This window comes from Haemaphysalis longicornis, unplaced genomic scaffold (genome assembly GCF_048455015.1).
Source record: "Haemaphysalis longicornis isolate Haplotype H1 unplaced genomic scaffold, Haemaphysalis longicornis Haplotype H1 scaffold_5, whole genome shotgun sequence".
Taxonomy (NCBI): domain Eukaryota; kingdom Metazoa; phylum Arthropoda; class Arachnida; order Ixodida; family Ixodidae; genus Haemaphysalis; species Haemaphysalis longicornis.
Window position 1 is genome coordinate 67975972 of NW_027526385.1, and position 18904 is coordinate 67994875.

At 50.3% G+C, this 18904-nt stretch overlaps 1 protein-coding gene across 1 annotated transcript in view; it reads right to left on the reverse strand.

The window, feature by feature from the left end:
- LOC144138379 (unconventional myosin-XV-like) overlaps nucleotides 1-18904 on the reverse strand; it is a 157126-nt gene that overhangs the window by 97995 nt on the left and 40227 nt on the right. The window contains exons 9-16 of the mRNA XM_077670633.1: nucleotides 18325-18486; nucleotides 17525-17641; nucleotides 17381-17439; nucleotides 16868-16997; nucleotides 14647-15078; nucleotides 13662-13819; nucleotides 13411-13581; nucleotides 610-727 (exon numbers count right to left, since the gene is read on the reverse strand). Of these exons, the coding sequence (XP_077526759.1) occupies nucleotides 610-727; nucleotides 13411-13581; nucleotides 13662-13819; nucleotides 14647-15078; nucleotides 16868-16997; nucleotides 17381-17439; nucleotides 17525-17641; nucleotides 18325-18486 (1347 nt within the window). The remainder of the gene's footprint in view (nucleotides 1-609; nucleotides 728-13410; nucleotides 13582-13661; nucleotides 13820-14646; nucleotides 15079-16867; nucleotides 16998-17380; nucleotides 17440-17524; nucleotides 17642-18324; nucleotides 18487-18904) is intronic.

Consider the following 18904-nt stretch of genomic DNA (forward strand, 5'->3'; position numbering starts at 1 on the left):
CCGCTGCTGGGTTACACCTGGTTCGAGCCAAAAGTGTACCACGCACAATTTTTTGAAAATGGAGATTGTGTTTTTGTCTCTTTCTGACCAGAACAGTGTGTATTATTTTAGAGCGAAAGCTTTACTACACTATATCATTCAAGGTCATCCGTCGCGTCGCAAGTGACCTTCAACCGCCGGCGCGTAAGATGCGGCTTTCTTGACGCTTCGCTCGCTCGGAGCCTCGCTGCTGCGGTACCACGTGACTAGGCGAGGGTGGAACGGCTGCTTCGACGGCGCTTGGTCCCTCAGTCTCGCCATGGATTGCGCGCCGGCTGGGCTGTGTGTGCTTGCCCTTCAGTGTAAGCTAAAGGCTGAATTAAATCATCTGGTAGAGATAGCTAGACGTAAGGCAGAAAAATCTTAATCAAAGGCGAAGTTTCGCGAAACACTGTGTGCACAGTCTTTGCGCTCTTGATAGCCAAATTTAGGAGTGTTAAACCCGAGCGATTTTTTTCTCACTTGCTATCCAGAGAGGTATTTTTGTATGCCGAAATCTGCAAAGAAGGAATGCGCATGCGCGGACTCATGCGTTTGAATTTCTCCATACATTAAGACAACGAAACTCACCTTGCTGGTACCGAGTTGGAAGGCGTCCGTGAAGGGCACCTGGTCCAAAATGGCTCGGCACACATCCTTGGCCGACGCTCCCCGGGCGAGCCGGTTCGGAGGCACCAGGCATCGGTACCTGCACAGTACCACAGTTATTCTCCATAAGGGGAAGGGGAAAAAAGACTAGCAAGAGCGACGATTAGCAAGAGCGACGATATCAGTGCCGAGATTTGCTCTTGTATAAGCTTGAAAAGGCTTCACTTCTCAGATGACGTGATTCGTTTTGTTCTGTGAAAAGCTGGAACATTGCTTGAAGGTCTTCCTGTTGGTTTCAACGAACGGAATTATGCGGCTTATCATAATACCAATTTTCCCCAGATTAGGAATGCGCACACTTCTCTCTGCGCAAATGGAAAGATCTGCAAGTAAAAACTAAGATAACAAAAATTTGAAAGTACCACTACCACCACCATCGTCATCATCGTCGTCGTCGTCATCGACATTAGCCTGTTAGTGTTTGCGCCAGAACGAAGGTCTCTCCCATCATCTTCCAGCCGCTCCAATCTTTGGATGCCCTAGTCCATTCTTTGAACCATGCTACATAGAGTTTCATACTAATGTATACTAGAGGGAAATCTGTCGCTGCAGTCGCGGGCCGCCGAGGGCGGCGCCATTGCCGCTAGCGACGTTCCTCGCCTACTTGACTTAGCTAGCCACAAGGCTTCTTTTTTTTCTCGAAGCCAAAATCAACCAAAAAGAGTAACATTTTTTTTTTGTTCGTACATGAAGCTTCTAAATAATTACCAGTAAATTAATCTTTTGGAGGTTAAATTTTATGATAACAAAACAAATTTCATGAACCTTTTAAAGTAATATTCGGTTGCTTTTTTTTTTTTTTTTTCAGCCAGAGCCAACTTTTCAGCCTGTTCATGAGCCGTGCCAAGGACAAGCGGAACGCTCCTTCCCGGTACATGACGGAACGCTCGCTAAAGCGCGGCTCCCTTAGACAGTGGCGCCAGATTTCCCTCCAGTATATGTTAGTATGAAACCATATGCCATGGTACTGCCGAATGGCACGGTCTTAACGCTTTTTGTGTTGCAGGAACGGTGCAGTTGCTGGTGTTCTTTTCTTTCCCACCGATGACTGGTGCAGGTGTTTTTTTTTTTTTTAAGCGAAGCTTTAGTGTTCATACTGATGGCGTCTGTAACGCTAAAGCGCCCTGCAGGAAAGCCAACTGTCTCTACCGATGATGATGAATGATCGTGGCTGAAGTGAAAGAAGAAAAGTACGCTTCCTGTGGCCGGAATCGAACCTGGGTCCGTCGCTTTTGTGAAGCTGCCGTGTGTCCGATTGCCCCATTTCATCATGGTCGAAACTCAGTCCAAACTCAGACTACAACCAAACAATCCGTCACGAGAAAGCGTCACCTTCCCCCATCGCCGTCGTTAGCCGTAGAGGCGCATGGTTTCTTTCGTTGATGACTCGAAGATTAGCTATGCTTGATCGAAAGGGCTGTCAACGCGGCCCGAGCCCAAGGCATCCTGAAATGAGGACGCCTCTCTGAAGCATTTCCTAGATTAATTAATTAAAGTTTATTCTCTTCTCTCTTGCGGGTGTTCTTTTTTTCCCTCGTTGATGACTGTTGCAGGACGTGCGCTTCCCAACGACAAAGCAAGCGCTGAGAGGGGGGGGGGGAGTAGTTGAATATACCAAGCATATGAAGCTCGCCACCTTCTTTCAAAAATGCACGGGGGAGGCGTACATAGCGGTGTACGCCGGGGATAATCGTGTTGTAATTAGAAGCGGACGCCGGCCGGAACAATGGCGGAGAAAGCGCGGGAACGGAAGGCGCCGTGTTTAACAATCAAGGAGAGAGGATTTTTAAAATGACCCGCGGAAGAGGCGCGCTGCGATGCGGCGTGTTTGAAGAGCGGCCCGAACTGTCCGCACGACACCGCGGTAACAAGGGCGCTTGACGGCGAGGGTTGTCGCCTGGAGACCCGACGTCTTAGCGCTGACGCGAACGTGCCGGGGGGTAAATTGCATGAACTCATTTGGAGACGACGCTACGTACGTGTATAAATAGACTTAAAAGTTATCTATGTCGGTCACCGCCGGCTCTATTTGTGCGGGCTTTACTAAAAGTGGTTGCCGGACCATAGAATGAACGAAAAGAAAAAGGCTAAGTAGCCGCTGGTGAACGTGCCATGCACGAACTCGGCGCAACGCTTCGGATCGCTCAGCTACGAGTACAAGCGGTGGTACGTGAACGCAGGGGACACACACACACACACACACACACACACACACACACACACACACACACACACACACACACACACACACACACACACACACACACACACACACACACATGCGCGCACGCACGCACGCACGCACGCACGCACGCACGCACGCACACACACACACACACACACACACACACACACACACACACACACACGTCAGAGACAATTATATATCACTATTGATTTTTTGACACAGACGCGCCTTTATTGGTCAAATTCTATATATTGGTTATGATTCTATAAAACTTGGCACTCAGCTTGACAGCCAGAGATCCGAAATGTTGAAAGGCGAATTATGTGCTGTCGGGGACTTGTGTGCGAAGAACACCGAGGCGTTCTTACGTTAAAATGCCGTTATATATAGAATAGAATGAGGACGACTTAGCGAGCAATTGAACGGAAGATCATAGGTGTAACATTAAGGGACAAGAAGAGAGCGGAGTTGGTCAGGGAACAAACGCGTGTTAAATTAGTAGAGCTTAAGAAGAAGAAATGGGTGTGGGCAGGGCATGTAATGCGAAGGCAAGGTAACCGTTGGTCATTAAGAGTAACAAAGTGGATCCGTATAGGGAAGGCAAGCGTGGCAGGGGGCGGCAGAAAGTTAGGTGGACAGGTGAGATGAAAACGTTTGTGGGGATAAATTGGTCGCAGTTAGCACAGGACCGGGGTAAATGGAGATTTATGGCCTTTGCCCTGCAATGGGCGTAGATAGGCTGCTGATGATGATGATGATGATGATGATGATGATGATGATGATGGTAGAATATTTGTTTGCATTCAGCCAAGGCCTCCGCGAAATAGGGTACGAAAGGAACGAATAAATAGATGAATCACTAAATTCTGCATCCTGTCGTAAAGTTGCCTTTCCCTCATCGTGCACCCGCCTGCAATGAACAATGCTTTGCGGGATATTTTCAGATCGGACGCCAGCCGGCGCGAATGTCGGCATGCACCCCCCCTCCCCCCACCCCCCTCCCCCCTGTACACTTCCTTTTCCTTTTTCCCTCCGTCAAAGCACAAACCACTGTGATAGCTGCCGTATAGAAATACCAATATGAAACAGTGAAGTTACGGGAATACTCGGCGACCTCATCAAAGTAGATCTAAATACGATAGTGCCCTCCCCCTCTCCTCCAAGAATTCGGCGCCCTTCCACTCTGAAGAAGGATGACCTGCGAATCTGGGTGCAGTCCAAGGAGTGCACGCAGCAAACCACCTTTGTGTGAAATTTACGATTGATCATACCTGCTAGTTAATTAGCTTAATGAAACTTGGAGGGACTAGAGCTTTATTCTAGCGGACAAACATAAGCCTGTCCGCTTAACCATGCATTGACAGCATACGAGAATCCTGTAACGCTTGCACCTACACTGAGAACGAACTAATTATGACAAGTAATGAAACTCTGGGTAACGACAGTCATCTCAGCGGCCAATTTCAGTACGATTTCTTTCAAGATAAATACAACAGTTAGAGAGCTGCGGAGAATTGACCAGAAAGTTGGCTTTGCCGCAGTTCTTCTCCGACGCGCAGCGATGAAAGCCAACTTTACGGCGACTAAAAAATTTTCAGAAACTAGCCAGAGAACTTTGCTGCAAAGAAAGGGGGCCCGAGACACAACAGACGGTCGCAAGCCGAATGCGACCCCGGCTGCATGCAACAACTCACGTGCCCCCTTGGAGTCGCTTGCGGGACTGCCTCTTGGAACGCTTGCGGCGAATGCGCGTCACTTGCACGAGAAGAACCTCCGTTCGCTGAACCTGGAGACCGTAGAGCTTCAACAGGCTCGACATAGCTAGCTAGGAGAGATGCAGCCGTGGTGCTCCAACTTTATGGTTCGCAGTCCTCGCCTTGCGTCACTTCCCGTCAGGCATCTTGTGCCCTGAGCACTGGGTCGCACGCACGAGCACAGCAGTTGTCAAAATTTACAGGTAACTACACCTGTGGTCCCAAAAAAATGAACTTCGTCGAATTCCGAGAGGAGGCGAACTTCGGCCAGTCCAAAACAGCTTCCAGGGATAACCCTAGTCAGTCTTCGAACCGAGAACGTCCTTTTGCGTACAACTTTGCATAAGTGCGTTCTCAGGAAGATAACAGCAGTTCGTGCAACACGTGATTTCTGAATTTTCTTCCAAATGTTGCTTTTCTTTAGTTACTACAACGTTGTTTCACTGTGAAACGGTTGCCGGACACAACTCCAGCCGGCACTTGAGCTCACTGTTGGTCCCATCACATCCGCAACGATCCGGCAAAAGGCAGCCGCGCACGGGAGTCGCATCCATCTAAGAGGAATAGGCAGCCACGTTGAAGAAAGTAACCGCAATACGATGGTAGTTGACTACTGGACGACGCGTCGACGTTTGAATTGTTTGCCAACTGCGCCATTGCTGTCACGACTAGCAAGGGGCCACCGACTATGACGCGAAGTACGCATTCCAATTGACCAGTCACGTTCGTGCAGTACGAACTGAGGTTATATTGCCGTAATCCTTATAATGGACTCGAGAGCGCGCTCACTTGACATCAATGATTTCCCCGGCGGCAACCGGTGGGATGGTCGAACCCGGTGGAAGTTTGTTTCGTCCGAGCGCTTTCCGTGACCTCGAATCAAGGCGTGAAAAAGTTATAAAAAAGAATATTTGGCTTTCTTGGCGTTTACTGTCGCTTCTTCTATGCAGAACAACTATCTCAAAACCGAAAGCGGCCCCGCTGGAGATTTATTTGCATGGTTAATAAATTAATTTGCAGCTTTCGTCTTGCAGCACATGACGTGTCTCCAGTAGCCAAGCTAAGACAACACGAGCTGAAATCGAAGCGAATTTTCTTAATTCCGGTCTGCAGAAGTTGTTACACCAGCCTTCCGCTGTTGCAACCTTTCTGTTACCGCCAGTTCTACGCGCTTCAGAAACAGACTCAAGACGCGGCTATTGCCGATTCTGTGCACATCCGCTCGCCACCAGTCACCACGAGCACATTCACGGTCACTTTGAAGTTCAGGAAAAACGACATGCTATGTCCCGACCACGAGGTCTTGCGAACGTTGGGGTTGCATTTGCACAGCTCTTCCGGTTAGTAGTAGCATTTGAAACCGTCTCAGAAAACCACAGCACCTACCGTAAAAGCTTTACACGATTGCAGTTCGAACACTAGCATACCGCTGACGCCAACGCGCATCCGACTTGGCGCCCAACGTCGCACAGCCTCACAAGGATCCCAGGTGCTGGACGAGAGTCTACCTAACACATAGCTTCGATGAAGACCTGGAGAAGCTGCTTTTCCCGCAAATTTGAAGACACCTTGCGAAAACCGAAACGAGGTACGTAGAACTCGATGCAGACCAGCTGACGACACCTTCGTGAGAAACCAGAAGACTAGACCTGAGAAGGTGACCACTGGGGAGCTCGTAGGGTCTGCGTTTTCGCGGTGTCCAGCAGGACCGAGTGACTCGGTGGCCGCCGAGCAGTTAACACCTCCACACAATGGGAGCGCTGGCGGCGTGGTGACGACGCTCCCGCACCGACGGAAAAGAGAGCGGACCCGACCGGCCACCCAAGGCCCACGTTTCCGGGTCGAGGAGCACAGTGGACGAGCCTGCCGCGTCGTCTTCAGCGCAGCCCTTCCCACGAACGCTCGGCTGCCCGCGATTAACCGCACAGCGTGTGCCGCGGCCGGGATGATCCGCAAGAAGGGCCCGCTAGGTTACGCACCGTTGACGACGGCTGAGGAGAAGGCGTCCAGCGCTACCGTTCAGACGAACGCGTGTGAGAAGCGGAGAAACTTTCCCGAAAACTTGCACTCTCGGCCGTGGCGGCGGTTCCCACAGAAGCTTGTTTCCGCGGTACTCTGAGGTTATTCGAGCATTCCGGAAAGATGGAGGGTTGTTTTTGCTTTCCGACTCTATTATGTAAAGTGGAGACAGCTTCACAGAGGGATCAAGCCTGGTCGACGAGAGAGAATTTGCAGTGTGCAGCGTGCAATTTGGCGGAGGTTTTACAGCCGTTTTCGCATAAGCGTTTCCCAAGATGTGCTTTCTCTGTACTAAACAAGCGGGGTAATTGCTCGAGGAAATAGAGGAATGGACAGACAGACAGACAGACAGACAGACAGACAGACAGACAGACAGACAGACAGACAGACAGACAGACAGACAGACAGACAGACAGACAGACAGACAGACAGACAGACAGACAGACAGACAGACAGACAGACAGACAGACAGAAACCTCCGCCTTTCAGTTTAAATTTAGCGTGATGAACCGCTGAGTTGAAATTGCTCGGACAGAAACCGCAAAGGCATCACAATAGCACGTAATACGACGAGAGAGAAAAAAAATCCTATATTTGTTTCGGACACCGTTTCGGCACAGTAACGAAACAGAATTAGCTGTGGCGTTAAAAATGTACAAAGATATTGCCGCATGTACTTACAAGGAATTCGACAATGTTCTAAATACAGTGATAATCACGCGGAAAGGCTTTTAAGTTCCTCATAAACTTGCAGTTTCGCACGTCGTTGAATGCAATAGCGTTTCAGAACAATTTTCTATACCTCTCGTGACGCAAGCTGTAGTCACATAAAAAGATCGGCGCAGTTGTGGGATATCGAGCTCTCAAGTAAGGTCGGCCTCCCTTATAAATAACCTTTTTTTTTTGGAAAATCTCCTCGCCAATCCTGAAGTTGCGCAATAAACTTACTTCACGCAAGCAAGCTCAAATGGCCAATTACTAAAAGTGATACTCATACTGCAACGAAAGCTAATGCATCGCGCGTGTGTTTTAGCGTTACGTTTGTTAATTGACCACCAGGCGCTTTCCAGCTCGTTCAACCATGAAAAAAAAAAAAAACTCATGGTTTGAAATACCGCGCCGACGTTCGGCCAGTGCCCCATGTTACCGCCAATGCCTACGCTGTCCCCATCACTTACAATTTCAAAGCGAAATCTTTCTTAGTTGGACCGATGGCGTCCTGCCGAAAAACTAATGCATTTCCCCGTAGACCGGTTGGTCGACCGAAAAGCTCTGATAAGATCTCTGGACACACGGCGCGCTGGTGAAACTCCCGAGCTTCCATTGTGTCAAGACGGTCGCTTGAAAATTGCGCGAAAGGAACGCTTTTAGATAAGAGAATACACGAGTGATCATGAAGGAGCTAGAGTACAATAGTATACCTTTATCTCATAGACCACATGTATCAGTATACATTTATAGATCGTTCTTACACGATGCGTTTACATAGTGCGGGAAAAATCGCCGCATGGGTTATTCGTTCTTCGTTTGCAATTTTTGGGTCTTTGAAGGTTTGACGATCGATTGGACGCACCTTCAGCCAAGGTTGGGCCCACTTTTAGCTTTCGAGCTTCGCTAACTTTGGGAAGTGATGGTAAAGTTTTCAAAGCGGCACCAATAGGTGGGGCAAGTCGGCAAAATTTTGCGCCGTGGATCCCCCAGACACGGAGCGCCAGAAGGGCAGGGAACGACGAAGCGCGCGCGGAGAGCGAAACGTCATGCCGAGCCGGCGGCGTCATTGACTGCGGTGGCAATGCGTTCCCGCCACTGCTGCTTCCTGACGCGGCACCATCATTCGGCTTCTCGCCGTGCCCCGCCGCCGCTTATACAGGTGCCGTCAAAGCAATTGTCGTCAGACTAAATGTGGTCCTGTACGGCGGCTTCTCGAACATATACGAGAAGAGAGTCGAGGACCATCTTCCTGTGCTCTGTAGACCCTTCGGGATGGGTCCACTCCCGCAGCATTCGTCGCCTGACTTGAAGAGAAATGAGCGCGTGTGCGCGGTTTCTCTGGTCCTTCAAGGCAGGGCAGCTCCATAGAAGATGGCCAAGGTCAGCGACTTGTTGGCTGTCAGGTGATTCGCAGAGTTTGCAGGTACCATCGCCGGGACAAAAGAAAGAGCAAAACAGCGGGCCAGAACATAGCTCTTCGACTGGGCATCACAGAGGCCGATCTTGCAATCCAGGCAGACCAACTTTTCTTCCCACAACCCCCCCTTGGGGTGAAGCCAAGAGCGCCGTTTCTCCCACATTTTTTTTTTTTCGGCGCCGTATCTCCACGAGACGGGCGCAAGGAATTATTTGACCAATATTCAACCGAAAAATACGTGAGGATAGTGAACCCACCACTTTCGCTTGATACTCAGTCACCCGTACTATCATTCCAGCCCGTTATATCTTCCTTGGGCCGCCGCTTTCAGTATCCCCCAGCAGGTCGTCTTCTGTACCGTTGAAGTGGTTTGTAATTAAAAGCTTCACAAATGACATGGCCACAACGTCACCTCAGGCCCGCTTCCACGCGTCTGACTTCCACCTTGCGACGGTTGCTTAGGAAAGGGGCTGCTTAGATTCGCACGCAAACGTTTTTTTTTTTTTTCAAATTTTCTCCCGAAAGTAAGGGAGGGTCCTTAGAATCGAGTAAATACGGTATATGTTCGCAACACTCTCCTCCCTTTGGCTTTTTCTGATTCCATACACTCGGTGCAATTCACTAGATGCTAAAGAAAAGTTTCCAGTCTGCCTGGTGGATCCAACTTTGTGTAATCTAGGGCGGAATTATCGGGCTGTCTCCGTTTCGACGATTCCATTTCGCACACGCTTCGCCCACGCCGTTCAGACAGAACGCGCTTTTATTCGAGCGGCGGACTTGGGGCAGCACAGGCGACGCCAATCGTTGTCGCCTAGTTCGAGAGAGCTTACATGTGCCCCTGACCCTGACATGACCAGCTTATCTTTGTTTGTCTATTCGGCCGTCTCTGCAAGGTAGGCTGCTTGAACCGCCAGAAGCGCTGCCGGCGGTACCGGCCGTGAAGCGCGCGTACAGGTGTCGCTGGACGCGCGCCGTTGCTGCGTCATCGCTTGTGCCGCGTCATCATTCTTCTAACGCGTACCGTGTGCTTTAGATTTTGTCGCCGGGTTGGTGTAGGTGGTCGCTGACGGCGACCGTGGGGTTCCTTTTATCCTTCAAGTGGCCGCACATGGAAGTCAATGTACTATCGCGATAAATTGAAATACGAACAACGGTGCACGTGGTTGCCAAAAGATGCTGCGTCCCTGGCGACGGGCCGTGTATGCATAGCAGGCATAAGTTTGGGAAAGCCATCTGGTAACTTATTATTACTGCGCAGGCACCGCCCCTCGCTTATAATGAGGATCATATACTAAAAACCGCGCGCACCGTTGTTCGTAGTTCAATTTATCACGACAGTACGCGCTGAACAGCACGCGAGTGCATGGTTGGCCACGATTACGGCTGTTGATGTTCTCACCTACAGGCAAACAGCTGCTGGAGCACAATGTGACTGCTTTAATTGATTTCTCGATGTCTCTAATGCACTGAAACTAAGAAGTGCAAGAATGCAAAAAATCGAGAATTTTTGTTGTTCCTTGCAGTTCAAACCGGGCGCCATAAAGGACAGGCAATGCTCCGCGAACACAGCTTCTTGGTAGTGGCGTCTCGAAGCACTCTTGCGGCGTTCCCTAATCACTGGAAGCTTTTAAGGCGTCTCGCTGATGTGCGGATAGCATATACGAAAGGTTGGCACAGTGATGAACCTCGCTCCATTCCAGGTGTAATTGCTACACATTTTTTTCGGTACCATGGCGATGCGTATGTTCACACGAGAACCTGAAACACTCTTTTCAACGGCCGAAAAGAGTGTTGCAGGGTCCCCTTAAAAAAATCCACCAACGAGTATTCCATTTTTTTTTATTTATCAACGCCAAATCAAAAGAGTAAAAAGCAAACAAAAAGCAGACCCGCAGCAAATAATTATATCTCAATTGACGGTCATCCCTAAGCCATACGGCGCTTCGGTCTCTTCCGATGTGCGCGATGATAACAGGTTGGCGCCGCGAAGCGTTGTCTTCAAACAGCGGGATGGTGGTAAAAAACATTTATTAAGTCTATATACAAGTGAGAGATAGGGGCGGCCTTAAGGGCCGACCCTGTACAAACTCTAGAGCGGGGAAGCTTACGACGACGCGATCTCGCCGCGATAGGGCTAAAACTGAGACAACCACCCACTTCAACCCATTTGTGTACCACCCCGCTCGCACAAGCTTCAACGCTGTGCAGCAGCAGCACTGCCAGGCTGTTCACGATACAGAAGAGGCTAAGGGCATAAAGTTCAAACGTTATTCTGGCCCTCGTAAACCGCTGGACGTTATACTCGTCCTACCCACTTGCATCTTGGCATACTGCCTCCTACGGAGTGCAATGATCTCGTTAGCTTCAGAGTACACGCTCATGGTAGGTAACGACTGGGCGCGGCACCGAAAGTGGTAAACGTTGGGTGTACCGGAACCCTCTTCCCGGTCGTATTGATTTATTTGTTTATTTTGTTTGTGTAACAAGGCACCCGTACGGGAGCCGAAACGTCTTTTTTTGGATTTTATAAACGTTCTTCGTCGGTGCCAGTTTTTATTGTTTTTATTGTTGTCATGCGTTTTACCGACCAGACGGGCTTCGATCTAACCCTCGATTTCAATTCGCTTACTGTACACGTCGCGGTGTTTTACATACAGTAAAACTTGTCTGTAAAGCTAAGCTTGTGCCATTCATAAAATGTTTGCTTTCCCAGGGTGGTTTCTCTCAAGCAAACACGCTCAACGGGGTGGGCTGAGTACGAATTTCATTTTGCAAACGCAGAAAGCGGCCTGAAAAGAACATGGCGGTTCTCGCATTGAGCTTGCGAGTTAGATACGTAAAAATAGTCAGCCTCGGTACATGTTCGCGGCCTGATCATGGGCGCACGCAAGCATTCGCTAACGCCATAATGTTCCGCGTGTGCATCATACACGCACCTGAAGCGGTCATCTTCGTCTAACATGATTGCCTCGAGTATAACTACGGCCGCAGCATGATAAGTGCTAAGTACTGTGAATTACTTTATACTGCTGTCACATGGCAAACGTCTCTGTGGCGATGTGGCGACCTGTAGCGGGACGTCCCGCTACAGTCTTTGACCTTAGGACCCCTTTTCCGTATATAACCCCCCATGCATTATTTTCAGAAACTAATACAATTGATCGATTGAGTGATTTAGTCAAGGGTTTGACGAACGCCCGTCTGGTCGGGAGGGTACATTAGAGAGAGAAGTGGGCACCGACCAAGTACTAAAAGTGAAGAACTTAAAATACGTTTCGGCTCCCGCACGAGAGCCTTGTTCACAATGAATCGCAACAGCGGAACCTTGCACTGAATTATGCACGCTGCCTACGTCACGTTTTAAAGCCTACTTAAGTCCGTTTTTTGTCTGCAGTAAATTCATTGTGAACAAGCCTCCCGTGCGGGAGCCGAAACGTATTTTAAGTTCTTCATTTTCACTACTTTGTCGGTGCCCACTTCTCTCCCAGACTTATTTATTTATTTATTTATTTATTTATTTATTTATTTGTTTACTTATTTATTTATTTGTTTGTTTGTTTGTTTGTTTGTTTGTTTGTTTGTTTGTTTGTTTGTTTGTTTGTTTGTTTTGTCCCTTGGCACCGAAATCCCGCTCACGTGACTTTTTTCCGCCAGGAGCTGGCGTCACCTGCCGTTACACTCACGAACGTTCGCACGCAGTCCCGGATACGGATACTCCAGATAAGCGGCCGTACCGGACCACAACAGCCGAACGACGCCGAAACACGGGCACCACAAAAAACCATTATCGCGTGCGTACACTCCGATGGATTCTGTCTACTAGTGCGGCCTCGCATTTAGACTGAAAACGGTGACAAACAGGAGGAATGAGCGTTTATTCACGGCCGCTCGATGGATGCAGCGGCCGTGGTTTATTGCTTCCAGAGACTGGGAAGAAAGGATCAGGGTATAGTTGTTTGTCATACATGGAGCGTGGCGTCCTTAGTCCGAAAGCTACGGCCAGCTGCAGCTCGAACGAAAAAAACATGAATGGAAGATGCACTGATGGATTTTTTATAATGTGGGAACATCTTGCACCCTTTGTTCCAGCTTCAAGCTTTTCCACCCCGCACTGGCTGCAGATTCCGTTCTACAACGCGTGAAGGCGGTGACGGGAGCCTCAGGACCCGTACAGACGGCCCAGAGGCAGGAGGCGCGCCCCACTTCGATATGACGTCACCATGGCAACGTTGGCATTGTTGCAAAAGCCATCGCTCCACTCCACTGCTCTATCCTCTTCTATCACTCACTCGGTTGACAGATCGACGTGGATCTACGGAGCGACATGAAAATTTTACCGACGTACCCACCTATCGCTCGCGCAATAAAACGCACGGGGCGGAGCCCGCCGTCTCGCGCCGCATCCAATAAGCAACACCAGTAGAGGGGAATTCGAAGCTACTGCCGCAGTGCTGCCACCTATCAGGGACTGATCATCGGGACACTGCGGGGGCGACTCAGAGTGTAAGTGGGCAGCTATCACAGCGCGGCAATCAGCGGCCGCACTTGGAGCGCAACATTTTAGACTGCCTCGCGAATCCGTCACAAGGCGAGACAAACTTGCCGGGCGCGTGCGGCAGTAAGGTTGACCGTACCTGTCGGCGAACGTGGCGAACTTGAAGCGTATCGGGTATCCGAGCTTGCGGATGCGGATGGTGTCCAGCATGCCGGAGTAGCGCAGCTGCTCCAGCACCACGGCCAGGTCGAACTTCATGGGCGCCTTCTCGTTGTTGGGCTTGATGCAGCGCACGAACCACGGGTTGCACCTGCAAAGGGAAAGGGGGAACCACTCAGCGGCTGGAGCACCGGACGAATGGTCGCGTATGACGGGAAGAGGTTCCCTTACTGCGCCATGGCTTCGACGAGGCTCTGGAGCGAGTCGTGGAAGCGGGCAGCCACCGTGGGAGCCCGGGGCTTCATGGTGACGAAGCGGCCGTCCGCCTTGCTCGACGTCTTGCAGGCCTCCGCCATCGCCCGCCGCCACTCGAACATCTGGGACACCATCTGCGGTGGACGAGGAGGATTGTGAATGGTGTCAGGAGAGTACGGCGCCCAGGAGCTACGTGTTAGGTTTAAGCTGCGAATATGTAGCGAACCATTGGTCGCTGGGTCCGGTATTATGCCGGTTAACTAAGAACGAAGGAACATGTAGGCTCTACAGTCTTAGCATGTACAAAGAGAAGCGGTAAGGCAGAAAGAACAATCAGATCACCCGGGAGTGTTTGCCTTTAGCGTGAACAGTGGCAACGAAAGAACGGTCGGTACAAGATCAGCGAAATTAAAACTTAAATACCGCGCTGTAAGACGAGTTGAGAGGAATTTCAAAGGGAATCGCAGGTGGTGGAACGATCCAGAGCAGGGAGTTCTTAATTATCGGTCCTGGACTGCCCGCAGACTGGCCGAGGTCGCTGTCCCGAATCTTACTTCCCCGTATATTTTATGGTACCCTCCTGGTTCGAGGAAGGTCCTCCGACCACCGTAGGATTAATCCTAGGCCGGTAATTCAAGATGGCTCAGCGGACATCTATATGTAGTTCATACCACAAGCTGCATGCAGCACTGTGGAGGCTTCATTGTTGTCAATAGAGCGCCTACTGAGGGGGCTTAATTCACCGCGAAGGTAGCCTTGAAAGGACAGTTCCTTCTCCCCTCACGGCAGATGGAACCGCAAGGCCCCGGCGCCTATTCTCGCTTTCCTTCGCGGCGAGTTAGGCGCCCTCAGTGGGAGCTATGTTGGCAACAGTGTAGCCTCCACAGTACCCCACACAGCTTGTGGTATGAACTATAGCATACAATTTTACTCCAGGAGACTCAATGACCAGTATACTCACGGGCAGCTTGGAGGAGATGAGCAGCTGCACGACGTCGGGCCTCAGGGTGTCCCTATTCTTGTCAAGGAATCCCTCGACCGAGTACCACACGTGGCCCGCGTAGTGGCGCACGCCGAACTCGAGCGAGGACATGCGCGGTCGCGAGTAGAGCTCGTCCAGCGCGTGGTTGTAGTGGCACTTGTCCAGGAACGAGGCATCCGTGGCCTTGGGGAAGTTGGACTCGTCGTCGAGCAGGGCCAGCAGACCGAGCGGCCGCTTGGCGATCAGCTGCAGCGCGCCCTGGTTGTCGGCGTGGCTGAGCGGCTGCCAGGAGAGCCGCTCCCGGCTGTACTCGGCCTGCTCCAGCTTGAACACCTGCCGGATCTGGAACTGCTGCAGCGCCTCGTTGGCGTAGTTGATGCACAGCTGCTCCAGGCTGTTCTCCTTCAGGTCCTGCGGAGTGGCCCGACAACCAGCCTTTAAAGGGGGATCGGCTGATACGCCCTCATTTGTCTTATACCTGAGTGACACGACCGTTACAAAGGACTTCCGAAGGCCGTTGAACCAATTGTCTATCGAGTGCCCAGACCTCAGTGTGTGCGACACAGCCTCTGCGTAAAGCTCTCCGTGACTCCGGCCTGAACAAAACCCTGTGCGTGTGCTGTGTGCGTGATCCTGCGTCTGTCAGTTTCTGTGGGCTTATTTGCGTTCGTAGTGTCTGTATGATTTTTTGTGTCTTCGCTTCCTTTCACTTTCGCACCTCTCATGTTCATGTGGGGTACCAAGCCAAGCTCGCTGCCAGGCTGACTTCTCTTCATCGTTGAAGGCATTCCTTTCCCTCCCAAGTGCCCCGTTGTAAATACATAGGATGCACTTATAAGTGAGCGTTCAATTGTCAATTGAAAACTGCCATGTAGCACGGGCATCACAGACCTTAGAATGTCAAATACGAGCCTGACCTGAACAAATATGACCTCCCTAAATCTAACCGTTTTTCGGAAGATTTTGGTTGTCTCTCTTGTAAACTCCCCCGACGAGCCGGGGCCGTCCAGTTATTATGCTTTGTATGCACGCGTTTTTCGAATAAATTTGTCTGCGTACGTCAACGCAGGGGACCGGAAGCGTGGTAAGTTGCTAACGAAAAACGGCATGGCCCTTACCACTTGGCAACTGAGGGCTCTCAATAGATGCGCAAACAAGAAAATTATGGCAGTGAAAACAAAAAATTAGGATTCTCAAGCCGTTCTTGAGAAAGCGGTTCTGTAGTTCGTGAGGTTCAAGATACCTAGAGTCCACTAATTAGCTGAAAACACTCGTCCCACATATGGTGGCGAGCAAAAGATGGTGCCTGCCTCGCGAAAGAGCCGCGAACACTGGAAGATGACGTCACAGGTCACGCGAGTTCGGGACGTCCCGTGATGGCGTCACAGGTCATGCAAGTTCACGAATTTTCGGCGACATGTACGTTGACGGCGCAAAATCGGTAGCCTGTTATTACCTCCAGTAGGCGTAAAAACTTCATGAAGACGTCTGTAAACAGACATAATCCCCATGCATCGCAAACGCTTTGCAAGAACATGTTTTGGTGGAAAAGAGGGCCTCCTTATTAAGCTTACTGCGACAACTGTTCTTTCGTAGAAACCGTTGAGCATATTTTATTAGAATGTATGGCCGACTTGGCACCAAGATCTTTTTTTTTTTTAAGATATCGAACGCCTAGATCAAGGGCCGGTAACTCTGAAGACTATCCTAGGACCATGGACTTGTACCTCAAAGCAGCGTCAGGCTATAAAAAGTTTGTTTTCTTATTTGGAAAACATTGGTCACATTTTAAAATTGCGAATTCTGTGACACAATCTGAAAAATAGTCTGTTAAGCACGTCAAGCCACGCCAGTGTTTCTTTCTTTTTTTCTGCCCACGTTTTTCTAGGGCCTGTTTTCCCTACATCCCCGACCCCTAGCAGAGAAGCACGTAGGCGATTGCAAACGCCGGAAAAACTCTGCTTTTTCAATAAAGAGCCTTCGTTCTCTTTAACACCGAAATGAGTATAATAAATGCACGGAAACAAATTTCGACCCGTTCTTTTCGTCTTTCGGTAATTAGAGCAGCTAAACAGGTGGGCTACCCAAGAATTAAGGAAGTTCTTGTCAAGACTAGGGGTAGCGATCGCATCGAGCCGACCACGGCACTGTGCTCCTGGTTCTCTGGCTCGATCGACTGCGACGAAGCGGGGGCCGTTACCTCGAAGCCGAAGATGTCCAGGATGGCGATGGCCGTCATCCTGGTGGTCTCCCGCTGGCACACGGCCTGGTTTACGCGCCACACCAGCCACGAAAAGAGGCCCGAGTAGAGGGCCTTGGCCACGGCGTCCCTGTTGTCGACGGTGGAAATGATGGTCACCATGCCGCAGGAACCTCAATTTTAGTTTTCTAGTAAACAACAAGATCCTTACGGCCCTTCCAAATCGCGACAGACCAGTATGAGGGCACCCAAAGGAAACATGCCAGACAGAGAATTCATTACAGAGTATACCCTATCCTTCTTCCAGACGGCAGAATAACTTAAAAGTTCAGAACCAACCATACGACGACCAAAACGATCGAAAAGCGGGCTACAACGGCGCGGTCAACACATGGCTTCCTGAACTAAGGACCCCCTCCTACCTTTGCAGTCCAATAAATGTTCAATCTCTCTCTGTTGTCATGAATTGTTGGTAAATTGGCTTGTAGGTTGACATGTACTCGCCCATCTCACCTAGCGTCCAAGGCCTGGTCAATGTTGAGCGCCGTGGTGAGGCGCTCGCCACGGGCTTCCTGGAGAGCGAAGAAGGGAGAAAATAACGTGCGCTCAGGATAAGTCTTGTACCGCAGAACATCTTAACGGTAGGTGTGTTCCTACCGTGGTCTTGGTGGTGAGCGCGCTGAGTATTCCCTCTTCGGCGAGCTGCAGCAGGTGCGATGCCCAGCGCACCTCGGCCTCGCTGCCAACCTGGACGCCCTCCTGGCCGTGCTTGAGCTGCGCACACACCCGACGGTGACACCAAGACCCAGAAGAGACAAAAGTTTACGGACCAGTTAGCGCTTTCGGCGAAGTGATGCCGTAAAGACGGGAGGGGAAGCTGCAACCTACATTTAGCCCATTTTCTTATTTCTGAATGTGCTTTCGAATTTTCTATTCATTTGTCTAATGCTGCACTTATAGCGCTACCCTAAACTTAGTGGGCGCGACAGCTCCCCGACCTGTCACACTGAGTACGCCTTCGAGAACTGTCATTGATCCCGCAGCCATCATGACCAGCACAGTCATGACTAGGTCCTTTGCTATCTAATGCAGTTCTTTAAACGAAAGTGGGCTTTCAACTCAGGTTTGACGCTTTCACTGACCGTAAAACCATGCCGTCATTACACTGATGGATAATACCTCTACAATACTAAAAGAGTAACGTGAATTGACTTTAATTGCATGCCCAGGCGAAAAAAATCTAGCGACAAGATATAAAAAATTAGAACAGTTCCACTCAGTGAAAGCTGTCAAGTGCGGAGCAGTGATTCGCCAAAGGTGCTGTGGCACCCTCTCTCGACTAGATTCCGTATCAGGCTAGCGTTGATACCAAAAGTAGTCAAGAGAGGGCGCCGCAGCTCCTGAAAAGGCCTATAAGGAGACACTGGATTGAATTTGAGTTGAGGGAGCGTGCTCACGGGCTTCCGGTGGAAGTAGACGTTGCCAAGGTGCAGCACTGCGGCCAGGATGCGAAAGATGGCGTCCTGCTCCTCGGAACTCATGCCGAGCACTTGCATGGCCGAAAGGAGCGACCGGAAGTCCTCGGCGTCATCCTTGCACGCCATCTCGACGGCGCCGCCCTGTAGCGGGAAGGAGACGGACGCGCCGGGAAATCGTCCTCAAGGACCTCGGTTTTACGAATTATTCCGTTTAACGAACGAATTTTCAGCCATCTTTAGGCTGACGTAACAGATCTGAACCTCTCGTTGCTAGAGGAGGGTTGTGCACCCATGGAGGTATGGCGACTAAGTTACCAACGGTTTCGTAAGCACTTGCTGTAATCCCGGCAAAATGAACAGAGGCTGTTCACGAAAAAGCATTCGTAAGAAGGAAACGTTTCCGGTCAGCATATGCAGCAGCTTAGAGAGTGAGCAACCAACAGCTTAACGAACATGTGCGCACCCGAGCCAAGATTCACGCAGAACGTACAATGTAAGAACACCAGACCATATACACTCCAGCTCTGTAGTACGGTTGCTCCGTAGGTCACGTGTCAAA